This window comes from Oncorhynchus kisutch, linkage group LG24 (genome assembly GCF_002021735.2).
Source record: "Oncorhynchus kisutch isolate 150728-3 linkage group LG24, Okis_V2, whole genome shotgun sequence".
In the NCBI taxonomy this organism is placed as follows: Eukaryota; Metazoa; Chordata; class Actinopteri; order Salmoniformes; family Salmonidae; genus Oncorhynchus; species Oncorhynchus kisutch.
Genome location: NC_034197.2, coordinates 39983281 through 39997263, shown reverse-complemented (window position 1 = coordinate 39997263; position 13983 = coordinate 39983281). Strand labels below are relative to the sequence as shown.

Genomic DNA, 13983 nt, shown 5'->3' with positions numbered 1-13983 from the left:
AGAGAGAATTAGAGAGAGCACACTTAAATTCACACAGGACACACCGAATAGGACAGGAGAAGTACCTGACACCCTCAGCACACAGGGAGACGAACACCTACCTGGAGGTGACAGCATTCCCACCACCATTAGACACAACTACGACAACATAACCAACAAAAACAACTCCTGCAGTTCTTTCGGACACTGGATATGTACATAGTGTGTTAGGTTCTAATGCAGAGTAAAAACTCAAAGGAAACCAAAGCTTTAAACCAAGTTTATTCTGCCCTGAGGTTCAACACAGCTGCATTAGACAAAGACATGGTTTCATCCATGGTAGTATACGTACCCCACCTTGGGTGGAGTCTCCTCATTATCAATATTGTCTGTCAGGGAGTTGAGTGATCTGGTCCTTAGACGGTTCCTCCCCTTATCTGTACTGCCACGTGTTTTCCCTGCACTCAGCCCCTCCCAACCTTCATTATGTCTCTTTTAGAACTAATGATTAATAATAGATAAAGCTCAGAAATCCTTTCCTATCGGTAGTCAATGGTAGGCTTTGAGGGGGACTCCTACGGTGGGTACACCTAATGCTTGTCTCTTGTCAGTAGTACCGTAGACTAATTTATCACTGTCCTCAACCCAGTCTCTTAAAGCATTCAGTCAGTCCACTGACAGCCCTATCAGATCACAGCAAAATCACACTCTACTTGACCAGAGCTATGCTCAATCATGAGGCATCAAAGCTAAAGGAACTGAGTAATATTAAGAAATGCATGTAGATGAAAGGAAAATAGTGGAAATATACCATAAAAACTACAACAACAAATTCAATCCCTTCTAGACAATTTCCTGGACAAAAGGTTTCATTGCAAGAGTGAAGATGTGAACTTGGTAGTAGAAACCTAAACATCTCAGCTTCCCTTATCAAACCTAATAGTTTCAAGCAGACAACCTAAGACAATGAACAACAATGACAAACGGTTTGATGAAGAATGCAAAAACCTAAGAAGGAATTGAGAAACCTATCCAACCAAAAACATAGAGACCCAGAAAACGCCTTCACTATGGTGAATCACTAAAACAATGCAGAAATACACTACGGAAAAAGAAGGAACAGCACGTCAGAAATCAGCTCAATGTAATTGAAGAATTCATAGACTCTAACCAATAAAAAAAATTATAAGAAAAACTCTAAACAAACAACAACACGAAGAGTTATCTATCCAAAATGGAGATGTATGGGTAAACCACTTCTCCAATCTTTGTGGCTCTATAACAAGGAACAAACAGCAAAAACATATACATGACCATATATAAATCTTAGAATCAACTATTAAAGACTAACAGAAACCACTGGATTCTCCAATTACATTGAATGAACTACATGACAAAATACAAGCCCTCCAACACAAAATGGCCTGAGGGGTTGATGGTATCATAAATGAAATGATAAAATATACAGGCCACAAATTCCAATTGGCTATACTTAAACTCTTTAACATCATCCTCAGTTCTGGCATCTTCCCCAGTATTTGGAACCAAGGACTGATCACCCCAATTTACAAAAGTGTAGAACAATTTGACCCCAATAACTACTGATTCAGAGGGGTTGGTTTAAATGCGGAAGACACATTTCAGTTGAATGCATTCAGTTGTACAACTGACTAGGTAACCCCAGTACAATAGACCACATATTCACCCTGCACACCCCAATCGACAAACAAACAAACAAACCAAAACAAAGGCAAAGTCTTTTCATGCTTTGATGTTTTCAAAAAAGATTTAGATTAAATTTGGCACGAGCGTCTCCTATATAAATAGATGGAAAATGGTGTTGGGGGGGGGGGGGGGGGGACAAATGACATTATAAAATCCGTGTACACAAACATGGAAAGAATTGACAAAAAAACACACATTTCTTTCCACAGGGCTGGGGGAGGGGGAGGGCAGGGGGGTGAGACAGGGATGCAGTTTAAGCCCCACCCTCTTCAAAACATACAGTACCAATCAAAAGTTTGGACACACCTACTCATTCCAGATTTAAAAAAAACAACTATTTTCTACATTGTAGAATAAGAGAATAAGAGTGAAGACATCAAAACTATGAAATAAGACACAAGGAATCATGTAGTAACCAAAAAAGTGTTAAACAAATCAAAATATATTTTATATGTGAGATTCTTCAAAGTAGCCAACCTTTGCCTTGATGACAGCTTTGCACACTGGCACTGGTGTCTTCACTGACATTTGATTGAGTCTGTAATACCAACATGTTTCAAGCAGACCACCATAGTCCCTGTGCCCAAGAACATGAAGGCAACGTGCCTAAATGAGTACAGACCCGTAGCACTCACGTCCGTAGCCATGAAGTGCTTTGAAAGGCTGGTAATTGCTTACATCAACACCATTATCCCAGAAACCCTAGACCCACTCCAATTTGCATACCGCCCAAACAGATCCACAGATGATGCAATCTCTATTGCACTCCACACTGCCCTTTCCCACCTGGACAAAAGGAACACAGATGTGAAAATGCTGTTCATTGACTACAGCTCAGTGTTCAACACCATAGTGCCCTCAGAGCTCATCACTAAACTAAGGATCCTGGGCCTAACTCCTCCCTCTGCAACTGGATCCTGGACTTCCAGACCGGCCGCCTCCAGGTAGTGACAGTAGGTAGCAACACATCTGCCTCGCTGATCCTCAACACGAGCCCCTTAGGGGTGCGTGCTCAGTCCCCTCCTGTCCTCCCTGTTCATCCACGACTGCGTGGCCAGGCACGACTCCAACACCATCATTAAGTTAACAGATGACACAACAGTGGTAGGCCTGATCACCGACAACGATGAGACAGCATATAGGGAGGAGGTCAGAGACCTGGCCGCGTGGTTACAGAATAATAACCTATCCCTCAACGTAACCAAGACTAAGGAGATGATTTTGGACTACAGGAAAAGGAGGACCGAGCACGCCTCCAATCTCATCAATGGGGCTGTAGTGGAGCAGGTTGAGAGGTTCAAGTTCCTTGGTGTCTACATCACCAACAAACTAGAATGGTCCAAACACACCAAGACAGTCGTGAAGAGGGCATGACAAAGCCTATTGCCTCTCAGGAAACTAAAAAGATTTGGCATGGGTCCTCAGATCCTCAAAAGGTTCTACAGCTGCAACACCGAGATCACTGCCTGGTACGGCAACTGCTCGGATTCTGACAGCAAGGCACTACAGAGGGTAGTGCGTACGGCTAAGCTGCCTGCCATCCAGGACCTCTACACCAGCTGGTGTCAGAGGAATGCCCTAAAAATAGTCAAAGACCCCAGCCACCCCAGTCATAGATTGTTCTCTCTACTACCGAATGGCAAGTGGTACCGGAGTGCCAAGTCTAGGACAAAAAGGCTTCTCAACAGTTTTTAACCCCAAGCCATAAGACTCCTGAACAGGTAATCAAATGGCTACCGGGACTATTTGCATTGTGTGCCCCTCCCCCAAACCCTATTTTACGCTACTGCTACTCTCTGTTCATCATATATGCATAGTCACTTTAACCATATCTACATGTACATACTACCTCAATCAGTATATAGCGTCTACTGTTATTTTTCACTGTCTTTTTACTGTTGTTTTTTATTTCTTTACTTACCTGTTTTTCACCTAATACCTTTTTTTTCTAACTTAGAAATTGCACTATTGGTTAAGTAAGCATTTCACTGTAAGGTCTACCACACCTGTTGTATTCAGCATTTCACTGTAAGGTCTACTACACCTGTTGTATTCAGCATTTCACTGTAAGGTCTACCTACACCTGTTGTATGCAGCATTTCACTGTAAGGTCTACTACTAAGGTCTACTGTATTCAGCATTTCACTGTAAGGTCTACTACACCTGTTGTATTCAGCATTTCACTGTAAGGTCTACTACACCTGTTGTATTCAGTGCACGTGACAAATAAACTTTGATTTGATTTGGTTAACACTTTTTTGGTTACTCAATATCTGTTATTTCATAGTTTTGATGTCTTCACTATTATTCTACAATGTAGAACATAGTATAAAAAAGGAAAATCATTGAATGAGTAGTTGTGTCCAAACTTTAGACTGGTAACGTATATCAACGAATTGGCGAGGGCACTAGAACAGTCTGCAGCACCCGGCCTCACCCTATTTGAATCTGAAGTCAAATGTCTACTGTTTGCTGATGATCTGGTGCTTCTGTCCCCAACCAAGGATGGCCTACAGCAGCACCTAGATCTTCTGCACAGATTCTGTCAGACCTGGGCCCTGACAGTAAATCTCAGTAAGACAATAATGATGGTGTTCCAAAAAAAGGTCCTGTTGCCATGACCACGAAAACAAATTCTATCAAGACACCGTTGCCCTAGAGCACACAAAAAACTATACTTACCTCGGCCTAAACATCAGCGCCACAGGTAACTTCCACAAAGCTGTGAACGATCTGAGAGACAAGGCAAGAAGGGCCTTCAACACCATCAAAAGGAACATCAAATTTGACATACCAATTAGGATCTGTCTAAAAGTACTTGAATCAGTTATTGAACCCATTGCCCTTTATGGCTGTGAGGTCTGGGGTTCGCTCACCAACCAAGAATTCACAAAATGTTCCAATTACCAAATTGAGACTATGCATGCAGAATTCTGCAAAAATGTCCTCTGTGTACAACGTAGAACACCAAATAATGCCTGCAGAGCAGAATTAGGCCGATACCCGCTAATTATCCAAATCCAGAAAAGAGACGTTAAATTCTACAACCACCTAAAAGGAAGCGATTCCCAAACCTTCCATAACAAAGCCATCACCTAAAGAGAGATGAACCTGCAGAAGAGTCCCCTAAGCAAGCTGCTCTTGGGGCTCTGTCAACAAACACAAACAGACCCCACAGAGCCCCAGGACAGCAACACAATTAGAACCAATCAAATCATGAGAAAACAAAAAGATAATTACTTGACGCATTGGAAATAATTAACAAAAGAACAGAGCAAACTAGAATGCTATTTGGCCCTAAACAGAGAGTACACTGTGGCAGAATACCTGACCACTGTGACTGACCCAAAATTAAGGAAATCTTTGACTATGTACATTTTCAGTGAGCATAGCCTTGTTATTGAGAAAAGCAATGACATCCCTGTGAAAGGGGAACATCACACATAGACTCTCACATTTTAGTGCACATTACCTGCAGGGAGAAGGGGCCTGCATCCCAAATGGCATCTTATTCCATACATAGTGCCCTACTTTTGATCAGAGCCCCGGTCTAAAGTAGTGCACTATATAGGGAATAGGATGCCAGAGTCCTACTGACCGTGGTCATTTACAGAGTCTGGGTGGGTTAGGGCTCAGCATTCAAATTGATAGCCGCTAGAAACATAGAAACAAGGATGTAGAAACATCCTTGAGATGTTTCTACAACTTGATTGGAGTCCACCTGTGGTATATTCATCTTCATAGCCACTAATATGTTTCCAATTAGGAATAGGGGTCATGACCATCATAGCCTGAGGGCTTCCTCTTCCGCTAGACTCACTGGTCCAGGTTATGATCTGCAGACAGTAAAGCTTTTCATTTGCCTGAGGGCTTCCTCTTCCTCTAGACTCTCTCTCACTGGTCCAGGTTATGATCTGCAGACAGTAAGGGCTTCCTCTTCCGCTAGACTCTCTCTCACGGGTCCAGGTTATGATCTGCAGACAGTAAGGGCTTCCTCTTCCGCTAGACTCTCTCTCACGGGTCCAGGTTATGATCTGCAGACAGTAAGGGCTTCCTCTTCCGCTAGACTCTCTCTCACGGGTCCAGGTTATGATCTGCAGACAGTAAGGGCTTCCTCTTCTGCTAGACTCTCTCTCACGGGTCCAGGTTATGATCTGCAGACAATAAGGGCTTCCTCTTCTGCTAGACTCTCTCTCACTGGTCCAGGTTATGATCTGCAGACAGTAAGGGCTTCCTCTTCCTTTCAACATATTGCTGAATTACAGTCAAGGTGTCGTCTAAAAAAAAAGTGCAGTGAAATGTGTTGTTTTACAGGGTCGGCCATAATAGTACTGCTCCCAGGGAGCAAATTAGGGTTAAGTGCCTTGCTCAAAGGTACATCGACAGACCTTTAACCACTAGGCTACCTGTCGCCTAGTGTTCATAAATACATGTAGGGGAGTAAGTTGAACCACCCTTGTTCCTAGGAAACTACAGTGCCTTAGGAAAGTATTCAGACCCCTTCACTTTTTTTTCCACATTTTGTTACGTTTACAGCCTTATTCCTAAAATTGATTTTAAAAAATTTAAAAATCCTCAGCAATCTACACACAATACCACATAATGGCAAAGTGAAAACAGGTTTTTAGAAATGTTTTGCTAAATGTATTAATAATAACAAACTGAAATACCGGATTTACTTATTTATATAAGTAATCAGACCCTTGGCTATGAGACTCGAAATTGAGCTCAGGTGCATCCTGTTTCCATTGATCATCCTTGAGATGTTTCTACAACCTGATTGGAGTCCACTTGTGGTAAATTCAATTGATTGGACATGATTTGGAAAGGCACACACCTGTTATAGACTAAGATACAGTAGAATAGGATAGAGTACAGTATATACATATGAGATGAGTAGCGCAAAAATATTTAAACCTTATTAAAGTCACTAGTGTTCCATTATTAAAGTGGCCAGTGATAGAGGTGTCCTTGTTTCTAGGAAACTGTACACATAATTCATATTTTGACCAACTATTTAGGAAGAAGTCATAATTGTATGGAGTTTGTGAAGTTAGAAACCACATGGAAAAAGGTGAGAGATTTTCACCAGTCAAATGAAATGGATTGTGACAGAGATTTCATGATGCTTGTATCTAAACCAAAGTAGATACTTTTAAGATTGTTCTATACATCAGTTGGGGTCTCTATAAGCTTCATTATAAGGTCATAAACCTAGCATGAATGTGCATAATTATAGCTGTGTATCCTAATACAGCCAATATGTTTGCCTTGGGGTAAGTTGATCCAATGGCCATGGGGTAAATTGAGCCAGTGGTTGAGCCAATGGGCATGGGGTAAATTGAGCCAGTGGTTGAGGCAATGGGGTAAATTGAGCCAGTGGTTGAGCCAATGGCCATGGGGTAAATTGAGCCAGTGGTTGAGGCAATGGGGTAAATTGAACCAGTGGTTGAGCCAATGGCCATGGGGTAAATTGAGCCAGTGGTTGAGCCAATGGCCATGGGGTGAATTGAGCCAATGGTTGAGCCAATGGCCATGGGGTAAATTGAGCCAGTGGTTGAGCCAATGGCCATGGGGTAAATTGAGCCAGTGGTTGAGGCAATGGGGTAAATTCAGCCAGTGGTTGAGCCAATGGCCATGGGGTAAATTGAGCCAGTGGTTGAGCCATGGGGTAAATTGAGCCAGTGGTTAAGGCAATGGGGTAAATTGAGCCAGTGGTTGAGCCAATGGCCATGGGGTAAATTGAGCCAGTGGTTGAGCCAATGGCCATGGGGTAAATTGAGCCAGTGGTTGAGGCAATGGGGTAAATTGAGCCAGTGGTTGAGCCAATGGCAAGTTGATCAAATTGAAGCAAATGTTCTTGCTCGGCGTAATGCAAGTCATTATTGCTGGGATATGAGTTAACAACAGGGCCTGGCCTATGTTAAAAGTGTTTTTTTTAAGTGTTTGTTAGGTGTTAAGCCTCTGTTAAAAGATGCTTAAAATTATTTTATTTTTTTTAACTGAAAAAGCGATTGTGATTGTGTTGAATTGTGTCTGGGGAAAAAAAGACAGTCATGGTTTTAAAAACATAGTAGTATTTAATTCACTTCAGAAATTTGTAAGCAGCTTAACTTACCCTTTCCCACGGCTCATCTTACCCCATAACCAGGGTAAGTTGTATCAGGAGAATACTTTTCTTTTGGACAAGCTATGTTTTCATGAATGTTTACATTAATTCTGATTACTTCCAGGGATACACAACATCCTGAAATATATGTCGATATCTTTGTTAGAAGGAATACGATGTTTCCCTTGACGGAGTTTTGCTGAATGTAAAAAAATGGCTCAACTTCCCCAACTTCCCCGTAGTATGTATTCATGCCTTTACCACTATGGTTGGCAATGAATTTCTGATCCCATAATGTATAGAATATTTGTCTCAAAGTCCCAATATTGAATGAACGTTATATTATCCTTCATTCAGTGATGTTGCCAACTCATCCATCATTGTCATGCCATACATACACAGAACATTGTTTTGACTTTCCTGTCTCTAATTTCCACCCCTTTATGTACTTTTGTTACAGAGAGCTGTAAAGACATCCTGGCAGCTACTGGGAACTACGCCCAACCAGAAATCACCACTCTGACCTGAAGAAGTTGATTGGTCGATGAAGGAGAATTGCGTGTGAACCAGGATGCAGCACTGAAGGACATGGGGTGGAGCTTCAGGTCTAAGGTCCCTCCTTCCTCTAACTGAGATGAAGGTCCGGGTCCTTCCGGAAGGTTCTGGAAGAAGATCTCTTGTCTTTCTGTCAAGTACACAGTACCCAAACTCTGTTGTAGAATACGTCTATCTGATGCTTTAGGAGGTATAGTTATGTATGTACACACATTTGTCTGTTTCCAAGCATTTAGCATGTATTGTATTGCATGATCTAGCACTATATAATGTACCATGAAAGAAAATATCATCAGTGAACTTAATGATAAGGGACACATCTAAAGTTGAGGAGTGTTTTGAATATCTGAAGTAACTCCTATTTCCAAATGGTGTTTTCAAGAAATTGCTACTATTTGTGAAGGATTCGAGGTATTTTATGTTTCTGTAAAAAATGCTGCAGTCTTTCATCAATTAAGTATAATTGGTAAATATTGACTAACAAAAATTCAACAGAAATGTGGAGTTGCACTGTTGCATGGGGCGACAGGTAGGAGCGTTGGGCCAGTAACCAAAATCTTGCTAGAGTGAATCCCCGAGCCGTCAAGGCAAAAATCTGTCGTTCTGCCCCTGAACAAGGCAGTTAACCCACTGTTCCTAGGCTGTCATTGAAAATAAGAATTTGTTCTTAACTGACTTGCCTAGTTAAAAAAAGGTAAAATAAAATAAAATAAAAAATAAAAAAAGTGACTGTTAACAGACTACAGTGGGATTGGAACTAGGAGTCGTTGTTCCCAGCCGACTGACTCCCAACAAGTCCAGCTTTGTTTTGATTAAGTGAAAGTTAAAACAGGTTGGTCTCTGCCTGGTGTCATGCCAGTCAACAGACAGGCCGTAGTCAAGCAGTGGCATGTGACTATGAAAGCTCACGCTATTTTCCTTTCACAAACAAAGTATCTTGCAAATCCTTATAGAAAGAATAAAAATGATGTATGAAATAATAACAAATAATGTATTTCTATTACAAGTACAGTGCGTAAACAGTTTCAGGAAGAGGAGTGTCAACATGCAGACAGTAGTAGCATGTGACTATTAAAGCTCACGCTACTGTTCACAAACACAGTGTCTTTATGTCGTTGTACCAAAAAAAAAGAAGAGAAATACAGAATGTAAAAAATGCCTTGAGAGACCAGATGCAGTCAGACAGTAGTCAAGATTTAGCATGTGACTGAAGAAGCACACACTACTTGTCTTTTCACAAACAAAAGTGTCTTGCAAATAATATATAAATGCTATTGTACTTCTTTGACAATATATTTGCTTGGTTGAAAAAGGGGACCAAAAATGTGGGCGGCCATATTAGATTAAAAGAGATTATCTCAACATCATCATTGCTAAATGCATCATCAACATTGTTAGTAAATGCATTGTTAAGATCCATATCGGCACATGCTGTGTGACATCATCCGCCCGTTCCAGTCGTGCTTAATGTCAAAGGGATGGAGCTTAATGTTGTTATGGAGTAATGTGATGAGATTTAGATTTTGTTCCTAAAACGGCAATCTTGGTTCTTTAAGATCTTGGTTATTTTTAAGATCTTCGTTGTTTGATAATCATTGTACATGTATCTAACATGCTGACCACACCGGCGGCGTAACGTGCGCGAGCGTTGCAAAATAAATGTACACATACATGTTATTCAGTCATCTTGTCCAAACTGCTCGCTCGCACAACGAGCATCTGCTAGCCAGGCACTAAAATAATACTTTGGTTCTATTTTAGACGCTTGACACGCTGCAAGTCCCGCCTCTTCCATCTCCTCATTGGTTTTTAGGAGCATATTGGGTGAACTGAGGTCCACACTCCAGTCCAGTTGGTTGTAGTAATTCACCTTAAAGTTGGTAGCAAACCACCATATAAAATCCACAGAAGAAGAATACTGAACTAGGAGAGATTACTAGAAACTAACTAGGTTTACCCTTTTATCTGTGGATTCATTGTCAGAGTAGAGAACACACTATTTTGTGTGACTCAAAATGGGTCGATATTCTACAAAGATCCAGCAACAACAAAAAAGGACCTTGTGCATTTCAAGTAAAATAACAAACCACATGTTTATATCCCAGGACAAAATGAGATAGCAACAGCAAGCTAGCTAGCTAAATGTTCATGAATGTTTCATATATGTTTTGACCTGTCTCCAAATGAATATATTTGGTTCAGAGTTCTTTTTGATATTTCAACCTGTGTGTCCTGATCGCGTCCGGTGTGGATAGACAAAATCGAAGGCACACGCGTGCCCGGTTTAATCAGCGTGCCCGGTTTAATCAGCGTGCCCGGTTTAATCAGCGTGCCCGGTTTAGTCAGCGTGTCCGGTTTAATCAGCGTGCCCGGTTTAGTCAGCGTGTCCGGTTTAATCAGCGTGCCCGGTTTAGTCGGCGTGTAAGGTGGAAAAAGGTTGCTTCTCACATGGCACCCTGTTGTGTTTTGAGAGTGGGATTTGGGACGCAGACAAGGAGAGTGTGTTTTGAGAGTGGGATTTGGGACGCAGACAAGGAGAGTGTGTTTTGAGAGTGGGATTTGGGACGCAGACAAGGAGAGTGTGTTTTGAGAGTGGGATTTGGGACGCAAGCCAAGGAGAGTGTGTTTTGAGAGTGGGATTTGGGACGCAGACAAGGAGAGTGTGTTTTGAGAGTGGGATTTGGGACGTGGGCAAGGAGAGTGTGTTTTGAGAGTGGGATTTGGGACGCAAGCCAAGGAGAGTGTGTTTTGAGAGTGGGATTTGGGACGCAAGCCAAGGAGAGTGTGTTTTGAGAGTGGGATTTGGGGGCAAGCCAAAGAGAGTGTGTTTTGAGAGTGGGATTTGGGGGCAAGCCAAAGAGAGTGTGTTTTGAGAGTGGGATTTGGGGGCAAGCCAAAGAGAGTGTGTTTTGAGAGTGGGATTTGGGGGCAAGCCAAAGAGAGTGTGTTTTGAGAGTGGGATTTGGGGGCAAGCCAAAGAGAGTGTGTTTTGAGAGTGGGATTTGGGACGCAAGCCAAAGAGAGTGTGTTTTGAGAGTGGGATTTGGGACGCAAGCCAAAGAGAGTGTGTTTTCTTTCACGTGGTGTCTTAATATATTTCTCTTGGTCGACCATAGTTGCCTTGTGTTTACTATTAAAAAAACGTACGTTTTATTGAAATGTATTGTAATTTATATCTCAACCCTATTTTGACTCCTCTGACACAAGTCTGTATATAGAAGCACAGTTGTATGTAGCACAGTATAGGCCTATCGACTTTACCTTAATCCTGTAGAAAACCCCTGTAGAAAATTGATTATCTGCACATTTAGTAACAATATATTACATTATATGAAGATTATTTTATTTTGATCATTTAAATCTAGAATCCTTAGTTGCTACATCCATTTTTGGACTTTTGGACAAAGGAATGATTCTTGAAGAATATAACTTGTAAATGCCTCGTGAGTTTAGTTCAACTGTCGTACCCCATCAGAACACAATATATAAAGTGGTTTCACTCCAATGTTTGTAAACAAAGTAGATGTAAACAAAACACTGTATAGTCTCAAAACATGGTTGAAACTATAATGTTGATATGATGGATGGTCAGTCCTTGTATCCGTACCGTAGCTCTGTCTATCCGTTTGAGAGTGGTTACATTTCTCCAGCCTCATCCCTCAGCTGTTTACCAAAACAGAGACGGGGTGTCCCTTTGTTATTGTTTCAATGAAGGATTCCAGATGTATCTATATCTACCTATACAGCCTCCTTTTCCACTTGTACTGTTGTGTTTTAGCAGGGGTGAACTGAATCACAGCTATATGAGTCTAAGCTGCTTTCTAGAATGATTACCATGACAATTAGAATGGTTAGAATATTCTCCATAGAACATAGCACGATTCTAAGATTCTCATTCTAATTATATGGGGTTCTCATCATGGGTTGGAGGCTTTGTATGGAGCTGTGTATCTGGTGCAGTTTGTAAAGTTGAACGGTCCATTTTGGTGATTGAAACGCAGTGAAACTGTCAGATGTTGTGTGTCTTAAAGCATTGCAGTTGATATCATGTATCATGTGAAAATAAAATAAATTTTCTCTATGACTACAGTAAAAACCAAGTGTGCCACTGTCTCTGCCTTTCCACAAGCTGATAGCTGTTATTGTTTCTGTCTCCGAGGCTGTATGTTTCCACGGTGACGTCTTTGCCCCGTGGCCTTTATACACTCAACCATTTACTGCACAACGTGGGGCCAACTTGTCGTGCTTTGACTACTACTGTTTTCTGTTCTTGGTAGGATCAAAACTAGAATCAGTGTGATTGCTGTTGTGGTTGTGAATTTTTTATTTATTTTTTTAAACCGTGTTTCGTGCTCAAAAAACAGGAGTAGTGGTGCTTAGAATGTGTGTGTGATTTTTATTGTGGTTATTAGCAGCTACCAGAGCACCAGACTAGTGTGTGTGTGTGTGTGTGTGTGTGTGTGTGTGTGTGTGTGTGTGATATTGTGGTTATTAGCAGCTACCAGAGCACCAGACTAGTGTGTGTGTGTGTGTGTGTGTGTGTGTGTGATATTGTGGTTATTAGCAGCTACCAGAGCACCAGACTAGTGTGGGTGTGCGTGTGTGTGATATTGTGGTTATTAGCAGCTACCAGAGCACCAGACTAGAATATGTGTGTTATTGTGGTTTGTTGTAAAGAGGTGTAATGAAAGTCATAGACATGCCTCCTACTCCCCAGTGTCTGTGTGATCACTCGCTGAAGGTGTAGATGGAACACAACACACAGCCGTCTCCACGGAGATCTGGAACGACAGGCTACTAATTACTGTTCAGTTGCTTCTCTGCTGCTGATCCTCACACTTGGAAGCACACACACACATAAACAGAAAAAAGAAAGTGTGTGTGTGTGTACATGCATGCACACTATGCTGTCTATAGAGACACAGACGTTGGACTTAAAACAATGAGTCACAAATCAGGCTAGCTGTTTTCTTGATGAAAGCAGACATTACTCCTTTAGTGAGCTAAACATCGGTACAAATAATAAACTCTGTTCAACATGTCAGATACTGACTGAAGTGTGCTACTCTATTATTTCCTGGTAGCACACCTCACCGGAATGGAACACCCAGTGAATGGCAATGTTCTTTCTCAGTCTCCCAAAAGGCACACTATTCCCTATTTAGTGCACAACTTTTGACCAGGGCCCAAAGGCGCTATAGGGAATAGGGTGCCATTTGGACACACAAGTGACTCAAGATCTAGCACTGAGCTCACTCTGAGTTTACTCTCAATGGCGCCGACAGAGAGGGCTGCTGTGCTTCTAGCTCTTAGGACACTTTGCAGTATTTAGTTTTTTCATGTATTATTTCTTACATTGTTAGCTCAGATTTTTTTATTGATGTTATTACAGGCCAGGAAGAACTATTGGATATCAGAGCGGCGGAAACTCACCAGCACTTCCAGCACTGCGACCAGGAATACGACTTTCCGGAAGCGGATCCTTTGTTCGCACCCCCCAGGGCAATTTAACTGATTCCAGAGGCCGACCCAAAACACCGCAGTCGGAGGAGAGGTATTCGGAGTGGTCTTCTAGTCCGATTTAGGAGGCGTGCACACCACCTACCGCTTCCGAG

General features: G+C 41.8%; 1 protein-coding gene across 1 annotated transcript in view; it reads left to right on the top strand.

The window, feature by feature from the left end:
- The window catches only part of LOC109875720 (potassium voltage-gated channel subfamily C member 1-like), a 91879-nt gene extending 79420 nt beyond the window's left edge, over window positions 1–12459 (top strand). The window contains exon 5 of the mRNA XM_031804241.1: window positions 8274–12459. Within this exon, the coding sequence (XP_031660101.1) occupies window positions 8274–8341 (68 nt within the window). The 3' untranslated portion in view covers window positions 8342–12459. The remainder of the gene's footprint in view (window positions 1–8273) is intronic.
- Window positions 12460–13983: the final 1524 nt, after the last annotated feature.